This window comes from Cebus imitator, unplaced genomic scaffold, assembly GCF_001604975.1.
Source record: "Cebus imitator isolate Cc_AM_T3 unplaced genomic scaffold, Cebus_imitator-1.0 Scaffold31, whole genome shotgun sequence".
Lineage (NCBI taxonomy): Eukaryota > Metazoa > Chordata > Mammalia > Primates > Cebidae > Cebus > Cebus imitator.
In genome coordinates this window covers 7548359-7558323 of record NW_016107346.1, presented here as the reverse complement: position 1 = coordinate 7558323, position 9965 = coordinate 7548359, and the positions used below count along the sequence as shown (strand labels likewise).

General features: G+C 44.7%; 2 protein-coding genes across 8 annotated transcripts in view; both read right to left on the bottom strand.

Moving 5' to 3' along the window:
- The window catches only part of TMEM230 (transmembrane protein 230), a 12428-nt gene extending 11120 nt beyond the window's left edge, over positions 1 to 1308 (bottom strand). The window contains exon 1 of one of the 5 annotated variants that reach the window (XM_017524002.2): positions 1165 to 1308. The gene's annotated coding sequence lies outside the window, so the exon portion shown is untranslated. Of the gene's footprint in view, positions 1 to 919 lie in introns of all 5 variants that reach the window. The other 4 variants (XM_037736913.1, XM_017524003.2, XM_037736912.1 and 1 more) reach the window with 4 other exon arrangements.
- Positions 1309 to 4137: 2829 nt separating this feature from the next.
- PCNA (proliferating cell nuclear antigen) overlaps positions 4138 to 9965 on the bottom strand; it is an 11486-nt gene continuing 5658 nt past the window's right edge. For 2 of the 3 annotated variants that reach the window (XM_037736910.1, XM_037736911.1), the window contains 6 exons: positions 8740 to 8984; positions 7920 to 8017; positions 7761 to 7828; positions 6602 to 6796; positions 4631 to 4754; positions 4138 to 4549 (listed from right to left, as the gene is read on the bottom strand). In XM_037736910.1, coding sequence (XP_037592838.1) covers positions 4470 to 4549; positions 4631 to 4754; positions 6602 to 6796; positions 7761 to 7828; positions 7920 to 8017; positions 8740 to 8960 — 786 coding nt within the window. In that variant the 5' untranslated portion in view covers positions 8961 to 8984 and the 3' untranslated portion in view covers positions 4138 to 4469. Of the gene's footprint in view, positions 4550 to 4630; positions 4755 to 6601; positions 6797 to 7760; positions 7829 to 7919; positions 8018 to 8739; positions 9184 to 9965 lie in introns of those variants that run through there. The other variant, XM_017524000.2, reaches the window with a different exon arrangement.

The following is a 9965-nucleotide window of genomic DNA, read 5'->3' as shown; positions in this document are numbered from 1 at the left end:
GACGGGGTTTCACCATGTTGACCAGGATGGTCTCGATCTCTTGACCTCGTGATCCACCCGCCTTGGCCTCCCAAAGTGCTGGGATTACAGGCTTGAGCCACCACGCCCGGCCTGTCTTTTTTTTTTTTGAGACGTTTTTTTTTGAGACGGAGTTTCGCTCTGTTGCCTAGGCTGGAGTGCAGTGGCGCAATCTTGGCTCACCGCAACCTCCACCTCCCAGTTTCAAGCAGTTCTCCTGCCTCAGCCTCCCGAGTAGCAGCTGAGATTACAGGCATGTGTCATTATGCCCAGCTAATTCTGTATTCTTAGTAAAGACGGGGTTTCTCCATGTTGGTCAGGCTGTTCTCGAACTCCCGACGGATTCACCAGCCTCGGCCTCCCGAAGTGCTGGGATTACAGTTGCGAGCCACCGAACCCAGCCCCTCTTGTCCCTTTTTATTGATTACATCCTGGTCTAGAAATCAAGTATTGAAAAAATTAGCGTAATGCAAATTTCTATACTTTTCAAAAACGACTGGATCAAACTGCGTCACTAGGGTTTTAGTGTTGTGATCCCGACTGCATTTAATTCCATTAAACAAAGTTCAAACTACCAATATGTGTAGTTTTTGAGGGAATTTAGCCACATGTAACTCGCATTTAGGCTTTTTAAAAAAGTATGTCCTCTGACATTAACTATTCATATATACGCAAAAAACAATACATCACCGGGACAGTGAGGGAGGGGGGAGACGAATGTTTATTCTTGGCAAAGAGGATTCTAAAAGAGGGAAAAAGTAAAAACAAGTATTTTCAAAGTATCAGTTCTTGTTCCCAACAGGCTTATCAGCTCACCGCAACCCCTATACTCCCTTAGCACCTGAATATTAAGTTCTAAAAGCATCATAAAACGTTTGGCACAGTGCCTGGCATTACGCGCCTTTACATACGTTATTCTTCTGCCCGTCTTCAGACCTTGCCAAGGAGAGAAATAAGAACCGGCGCGAATTTACACATAAAACAAACAAAACTGGCTTCTGGAAAGAGGCCAACCGCGCCTGGGCGAGTGAATGCCCCACAGGGACGACTCGGAGCTTGATTTCGGCGGGGTACGCAGTCTTGGTCACCCCCAGAGCCCGAGAAGACGCTTCTGTCCCCGCCCCGCCGCACGCACGCACACCTTACCGGAGCGCCGCGCCAGGCTGCCCGCACGCCCAGAGCTCGTCCACGGTTGGCAGCACCAGAGGTTGCATGGCACGGCCCGCCTAAAAGCTACCCAGCCCTCCCCAGGCGAGATCAGTGCGCCGGAAGTGGCGTACCGGAAACAGGCGCGCCGGAAGTTGCGTTTTCGGGAACGTTTGTCTCGTCACTCAGCATCCGGGCTCTGGGGACCGAGTATTGCTCCGTGGCTTTTGTTTGAGCGGCCGCGACCTCTGCCCGTTGCCGGTTACCTTCGCTAGGGCGGGCAAGCACCTAGGGTCCCTACCCACCTGGGTCCGAGTCAGGCCCAGGGCTAGCCGGCTACGTGGTTTCTCTCCTCGCTTTAGTACAGGGGTCAGGTTAGAGAGCGCCGTGGCTTCCCAGGGAGGCAGAAGCCGAATTTGTCGCAGCCTCAGGACCAGCAGTCAGAGCCGCCAGATCTTAATCCGCTTGCAAGGCGCAAGCCTTCCACGGGCACGCGCTGTCAGCACTCCACTATCACACTTCCCTTGAATAACACTCTTATCTCTGCTGTCAACACCACACTGCACTTCCCTTGAATAACTCCACAAATTTGTGCTTGTCTTCAGGCCTTGCCCAGGTAAAAGACCTGCCCACAAGGGACATTTTGCTGCACATGAGCTTTTTAAAAAGTTAGGTTTAGGCCGGGTGCGGTGGCTCACGCCTGTAATCCCAATACTTTGGGAGGCCGAGGCGGGCAGATCACCTGAGGCCAGGAGTTCCAGACCAGCCTGATCAACATGGAGAAACCCCGTCTCTACTAAAAATGCAAAATTAGCCTGGTATGGTGGCGCATGCCTGTAACTCCAGCTACTCAGAAGTCTGAGGCAGGAGTATAGCTTGAACCTGGGAGGCAGAGGTTGCAGTGGGCCAAGATTGCACCATTGCATTCCAACCTGGGTAACGAGCGAAACTGTCAAAAAAAAAAAAAAAGTTATTAAGGTATAATTTATACACAAGTACAAATAGATGAACTCTGAAAATGCACGCTGTCCTGGAACCAATCTAGATGGAAATATATTCATCATGCCAAAGGTTCATCGGACCCTTTTGCAGCCTATTTCCTTCTCCACTCACAGTCACACTGTAAGTAAATGAATATTTAATTACTGGACATGGTTAATTCTCACTTCCAGTAACTAGAACTCGGTCCAAGTAATGTAAGAGAGAAACCAGTCATTTAGACTTGGGACCAAATTCTCAAAAGCAGAGTTCAAAAAATAAAAAAGATAAAAAAACAGTCATTTAATGTACCAAACACAAAATGCACTGGAAAAAAGGATCATGATAAAGCAATTTTTTAAAGTATTTTTCCTGGCCGGGCACGGTGCCTCACGCCTGTAATCCCAGCACTTTGGGAGGCTGAGGCGGGCGGATCACGAGTTCAAGAGATCCAGACCATCCTGGCCAACATGATGAAACCGTCTCTACTAAAAAAATATAAAAATTAGCTGGGCATGGTGGCACGCGCCTGTAGTCCCAGCTACTGGGGAGGCTGAGGCAGAATTGCTTGAACCCAGGAGGCGGAGGTTGCAGTGAGCCGAGATCGTGCCACTGCACTCCAGCCTGGCGCCTGAGCAACACTGTCTCAAAAAAACAAACAAACAAACAAAAAAATCATTTTTTCTAAAGCCAAATGTAGCCGTGGGGGGTTGTATATCTCTACTTCTGTGATACTAATGTTAAGTTCCGATAACCTCCTATCAAACTAGCCAAAAATATATGTATATATATTTTTTGAGATGGAGTCTCACTGTGTTGCCCAGGCTGGAGTGCAGCGGTATGATCTTGGCTCACTGCAAGCTCCACCTCCTAGGTTCAAGCGATTCTCCTGCCTCAGCCTCCCAAGTAGCTGGGATTACAGGCGCCCATCACCACGCCCAGCTGATTTTTGTATTTTTAGTGGAGACGGAGTTTCACCATGTTGGTCAGGATGGTGTCAAACCCTTGACCTTAGGTGATCTGCCCGACTCAACCTCCCAGTGTTGGGATTACAGGCCTGAGGCACTGCGCCCAGCAAAAAAAATTCTTAATGCGCAGCACAGTGACCTTGCAGCTATCAGTGGGAATGTTTTTAAGTCATTCTTCACAATTTCAGGGCTTTTTCACTTTCTTGGTTGGATCCAACATCCAGAGAATTTAACACATCTTAGGCTGGGTGCAGTGGTTCACACTTGTAATCCCAATACTTTGGGAGGCCAAGGCAGGTGGATCAGAGATCAAGACCATCCTGGCTAACACAATGAAACCCCGTTTCTATTAAAAATACAAATTAGCCAGGCGTGGTGGCACACACTTGTAATCCCAGCTACTCAGAAGGCAGAGGCAGAAGAATCACTTGAACCCAGGAGGTGAATGTTGCAGTGAGCCAAGATTGCGCCAATGCACTTCAATCTGGGCAACAAAGCAAGGCTGTGTCTCACTTCTGGTGGTCCTGGTCTAGAATTAAAAAGACCGTCTCTCTCTCTCTCTTTCACACACACACACAAAGACATCTTCACCCTTTGAGGGGAGCTGCCTGCAAAAAGTGTAGAGAAATTTTGCACAACCATACTCCTTGGGCTCCATCACAGAGCTACTCAAACATCCAAGATTCTTGTAGGACTCCCTTTGCTAAAAAAGAAACACTGCATTATCATAAAGCCCACATGATTTTGGGTACATTAAGCTTCTGAAGAATATTAATTTTTGCCAACTAAAATGATGAAATACACAGGATTTGTTTGTTCTCTCTCATTTGTTACTTGAGCTCAAATTGGAATAACAAGTTTGACAAGTGAGTCCTCTAAAATATCTAGTAACCTACTGTATTTGAAATACTTTTTATCTTCACAGGTTGCTTTAAACTGAAAAAACATTCACACCAAAGGGTAGCTGTAGCTGGCAATTCAGGAGGATACTTCCAACAGTCCTGGTCCAAATGAAGGCACTGCCCCGTGATGTTTGAAATTCAAGTAACTTTATTTAAATTCAAAACCAATTCTTAAAACTGCATTTAGAGTCAAGACCCTTTTGTATTATAAAAATCACAAGTATTTTTAAGAGACAAAAATACTTCTAGGTTAATTAGACTGGATCTGACTTTGCAGAGATCTTTAAACAAACTGCAGAGAATAGAGAAAAAAATAGGTTATTTACAGATAACAATATCTACATATGTACTTAGAGGTACAAATTTGGTGACAGAAAAGACTTCAGTATATGCTGGCATCTCAGAAGCAGTTCTCAAAGAGCTTAGTTTTATTTTCTTGAATTTTAAGAATGCTTAATTAAGATCCTTCTTCATCCTCGATCTTGGGAGCCAAGTAGTACTTTAAGTGTCCCATATCAGCAATTTTATACTCTACAACTGAAAGACAGGACGATAGTTAATTACTGACAAGTATCACATATATTACCTACAAAATTAGGTTCAAATTTATTATCTTACCAAGGGGTACATCTGCAGACATACTGAGTGTCACTGTTGAAGAGAGTGGAGTGGCTTTTGTGAAGAAGTTCAGGTACCTCAGTGCAAAAGTTAATTGAACTGGTTCATTCATCTCTATGGTAACCTACAAGAGAAAACATTCATCATTAAAAACAGCAAGAAAGTTGCAATCTATTAGTTCATTATCTTAAAAGAAAAAACATACAAACACTTTCATTGGACACTTCAGAAGGAGCTATGAAAATTTTGAAGACTGTTACATAAAGCAAAAGAATCGAATATTTAGCTTGTTTTTCCTATATCGATTAATTCAGATAACCAAATTATGTGATATGGGAAAGCTTTTCTTTATAGAAAATTTTATAATGAGCAGCCAATAAATTAATGAAACATTAATTTCAGCTCTGGAAATGCTAATTAAGGACTTAATGGATCTAGACAATGATTAGTATAGCTGCTAACAAACACTGCAAAGACACCCAGACACCCTGTGCCTCCTACTAGAATCACATACTACCAACTATAAAGTATTCTTGCTCTCCCACCCCCAAAACAAAACATCCTTAATATCATCAAGGCCCCAGGGCTGTAGCTACCAGTTTGTAGGACATACAGGATAGAGGAATTTATGTATACACAGGGATGCAATCAGCAAAATCCAAACTCTGGAAAACCTAACGAATGATCTAATTTCTTTAACAAATAGCTTGTAATGGAAGAGAGAAAATGAAATTAGGGGGAACCAAGCTAGGTGTGGTGGCACACATCTATAGTCCCAGCTGCTTGGGAAACTGAGGTAGCAGGATCAGTTAAGCCTTGGAGATTGCACCACTGCACTCCAGCCTGGGTGGACAGAGCAAGACTGTCTCAAAAACAAAGAAAAACAGGAAAAAACAAAAAACCAAAAAAACCCCATGAGATTGGCATAGGAATGGAAATGTGATTCAGCAAACAGTATCAGCTCCTGGACTTTATTAATTAAAAAAAAAAAAAAAACTTTTTCAACTGAATTTCTTTTATTTAAACTAAAGGTAGACTATTCATTCAAGGGATAAGAAAGCAACATCTAGTATTTATTGTGAGCTCATAATGTGTCAGACATAGCATATGCTATTTAATCCTAACAATTCTACGAGGTTAGGACCTTTGTCCTTGATTTACAAAGTTTTGATTTATACTCAAGCTGCAGGGGAGTGGCACAATCTCAGCTCACTGCAACCTCTGCCTCCTAGTTTCAAGTCATCCTGTCTCAGCCTCCCAGGTAGCTGGGATTACAGGTGTGTGCCACCATGCCCGGCTAATTTTTGTGTATTTGATAGAGACAGGGTTTTGACATGTATTCTATTTTGGTTAAACAGGGGCTCTCTAGGCACTCTCAAAGTTGCATGGAGTCTGCTTTCTAGCTTTAGTGAGAAGTCTCCCTCCTGTTTAACCTTTGATTCCTACAGCCTGTGACTTTGGTCAAATTGCCACTTAAGGTTGCTCAGCCTGCTTCTCTACCTTTAGAATGGGCTACCAATTGGACCCACAACATGTAAGCTAATATAAGGATTACATAAGAGCTCATAACAGGTAGACTTTTACTCCTAACCATATCCTTCTGTTGAGTTGCTGACCTATGCTCAATTATTTGATAATAGAGTAAGTATCTCCAGAAACCTAAAGGTTAGACACCTAGCTTCCCAATTCTATCCTTAAGAGCCTGTGCGGGCTTGATCCATAAACCACTGTTCCGTGGTATGTACATGTGCTGAATTTGGATGGCACTTATAAGTCAATTGCAGATTTCAACAGTATCCCAATTTTCACAAATTACTTAAGGTACAATTCTGTCTACTTTTAATTTTAGCAATTAACCAAATGTTAAGTAGTATTAAAATTCTCTTCAAACTTAGGTACGTCTTTGTAGCAATGTGAAAAAAAAAAACAATTCTCTTCAAACTATTTTCTTTTTACTTAAAAACTACTTACGGCTTCCTCCTCTTTATCGACATTACTTGTCTGTGACAATTTAATGTTTCCATTTCCAAGTTCTCCACTTGCAGAAAATTTCACTCCGTCTTTTGCACAGGAAATTACGACAGCATCTCCAATATGGCTGAGATCTCGGCATATACGTGCAAATTCACCAGAAGGCATCTTTACTACACAGCTGTACTCTTGTTCCTATCAAGAACAAAATTTTTCCAAAAGTTAATTGTTAGAAACTTAATGATTAGACACTCTTTAAGAGGCAACATCTAAACAATTCAGAATCAAGATTTTCTGATTACTTTTAAAATATGGCTCAGATAATTTCTTAACCTCCAACCACTCAAAAAAATAAATGGAGATTAAATGCTCCATCCAGGGAACAAGAGCCTCCTCCTAATCATCCTCCAGGGATAAAGCAAGAGGACATTAGAGTATGCCACAGAAATGATGATGGTGCAAGCAGGCCTAACTACTTTCTAAAAAAAACCTAAGAATATGACATTAGGCATTTTCAACATTCCAACATTTCTTTTCTCCTTTGCTGTTTATAAACCTAACCTGGATAAATTTCTTCTAAGACATCTTTAAAATACACTTAATAAAAACCAAGCATTCTAGAAGGAAAAAATTTTTAAAAGAGGTTCATAGAAGTTCATGCAAATAGACAACTGGCAGTAAAGAATAAATACAACCAGTTTTAGGCTTGTGGTAAACAACTACTATTCAAATACTAAAAATCTGTCTTTGAAACATGCACCAGTAGATACATTTCTAGAAAAGTTTTATGAAGTAGGCTTAAATTACATTAACATATCTTGAGTGGGGAGGATTGCTTGAGGCCAGGAGTTCCAGACCAGCCTGGGCAAGACCGTCCCCGCCCAGACACAAAAATAAAAAAATTAGCCAGGCGCGGTGGGACAGGCCTGTAGTCCTTCCTGGTCACTTAGGGACTGAGGCAAGAGGGTTGCTTGAGCCCAGGAGTCCCAGGTTACAGTGAGCTATAAGGCTCCACTAAACTCCAGTCTGGGCAACAGAGCAAGACCCTGTGTCGGGAGGGGGACGGACGGATGGACTGACAAAAATTTTACCCCACATTCTATTACATAACTATCATGCCTGTGTACAGTACTCCCTACAATCAGAAATTGATACTCACAGGAATTCCAAGTTGTTCAACATCCAAATCCATCAACTTCATTTCATAGTCTGAAACCTTCTCCTGGTCTACCAAAAGAAAGCAAATGCTGTTGTGAAATACTGATACAGCGTTCTGATTTTCTGTAGCTTCACAACTCAGTAAAAAGGTATGACTTACTTGGTGCTTCAAATACTAGCGCCAAGGTATCCGCATTATCTTCAGCCCTTAGTGTAATGATATCTTCATTGCCCGCGCATTTTAGTATTTTGGACATACTAGAAGACAGGAGACACATGGTTTAAAATCAACACCATCTGCTAAAGGTCTGTATTTCTAAAGCAGTTAGTTAGAAGGGGTTACCACTCTCACCCATCAGGCCATCTCAGAACTGGTGGAGAGTAAACGTACTGCTGGAGGATGTGAATATTAATGCAGACATTTTGGGATGCATCTGGCAGTATTTATACCAAAACGCCACCAGCAGTTTCCCTTCTGGATACAAGCAATCTCCTGCCACCAAGTAGGATGACAGGCTGACACATTCTCGCAAGGGCACATTATAAACCATTTAAAGTCAGCCGCGACTGAGCCGGGTGGATCGCCTGAGCCCAGAAGTTGGAGATCAGCCTGGGCAACACACCGCGACACCGTCTCGAAAAAGAAGTCAGCCAAAACTAAAGCGTCCATTCAAGGCCATCGGAACATAAGGAGCCAGAGCCCTGGAGCAGTGTTCCTGGCACTGCAGAAAAACCAGTCATTTTCCCGCCACCACTCGCTTTGTGACTTTGGCGCGAAAAAGCGGGTTCGCGCTGCAGCAGCCAGCGCGGGCTTTTCGGAACCGCGCGCTCGGCTGGGCCCCACCCACCCCCGCGTGGCAAGCCAATGAGAAGGCGCAGATGGCCCACGCCAGCCAATGAGGGCTCGGCTCGGAAGCGCTCCCGCCAAGAGCCGGAGATAGGGGTGGGCCGGAGTCGGCTCTCGGCGCTGCCGGGCTCACCTGGTGAGGTTCACGCCCATGGCCAGGTTGCGGTCGCAGCGGTACGTGTCGAAGCCCTCGGACCGCAGCGTGAGCTGCACCAAGGAGACGTGGGACGAGTCCATGCTCTGCAGGTTTACGCCGCTCGAGCTGATGTCCCAGCAGGCCTCGTTGATAAGGTCCTTGAGTGCCTCCAACACCTTCTTCAGGATGGAGCCCTGGACCAGGCGCGCCTCGAACATGGTGGCAGAGTGGCACCAACGCGGCTACAGGCAGGCGGGAAGAAGCAAAGTCTAGCCCGTTTCGGCTTCAGGAGTCTCAGAGCGAGCGGGCAAACGTCGTGACGGGAGGCTGAGCCTTAGAAAGGCGACGACAGCTCCCCAACGCCTGCAACCGTTTAATGCCGGCGGGTCCGCAAGCGCGCGCTCTCACCCTGCGCCGCGTTGCGACGTCACCACGTTGCCACGCCCACGGCCTGCGCGGGGACACTTTAGGGCCAATCGTGTCCCTGCTCCCCGCGAGGCCCGCCCTCCTAGAACGTGCATTGGAGGATGCAGGCGCAGGGCGAGGCAGCGTTCCGCAGGTCTCCCCGCCTCTTTGCCTGACTCCTGAACCCGGCCGCTGGACGAGCTCGGGCGTCTGTGGGGATCAGGCCCAGGCCTCTCGGTTCGTCAAGCCCCAGCTTTGTGGTGCCTCCTCAGCCTCCCACTTCGTGGGCAGAAAGTTTCCAGCCACGAAAGTGAAAGCGAAATGCAAGTCAAGCCTACCGGGAGGAAAAACCTCCTTGCAGCCTGAAGAATACAGCTGCTGCAAATATGCTCTTTATTTTTACAGAATTGATGCGCTCCTAAGTGTCACCTGATAGACAGGTGAGCTGTTCCGTTAAACTTAGCTCTCCATCACCCCTTTAACATTCCCCCATCAGCTCTTAGAATCAATCGTTCACTGTATAAAGCTTTTAAAGCTTTTTTAAAAGTATGAATACACATCTTTTTCAAAATGCGTTCATTCCGTAAACACTTCGAAAAAGTATTTAATAAAGTACATTTAATTTTATGCCACATTTTTTAGTATCAGTACCTCTTTAAAAAGATAGCATCACATGTGTGTAACCTAATTTATCAAGCCCCTGTTGTTAATTACAAACACCTTTGAGTACTTAGGTAATTTTGGTGTCATCAACTCCTTGAAGTAATACGGCTGAGTCAAAGAGCGTATACCTTTAATTTTTTTTTTTTTTTTTTTTT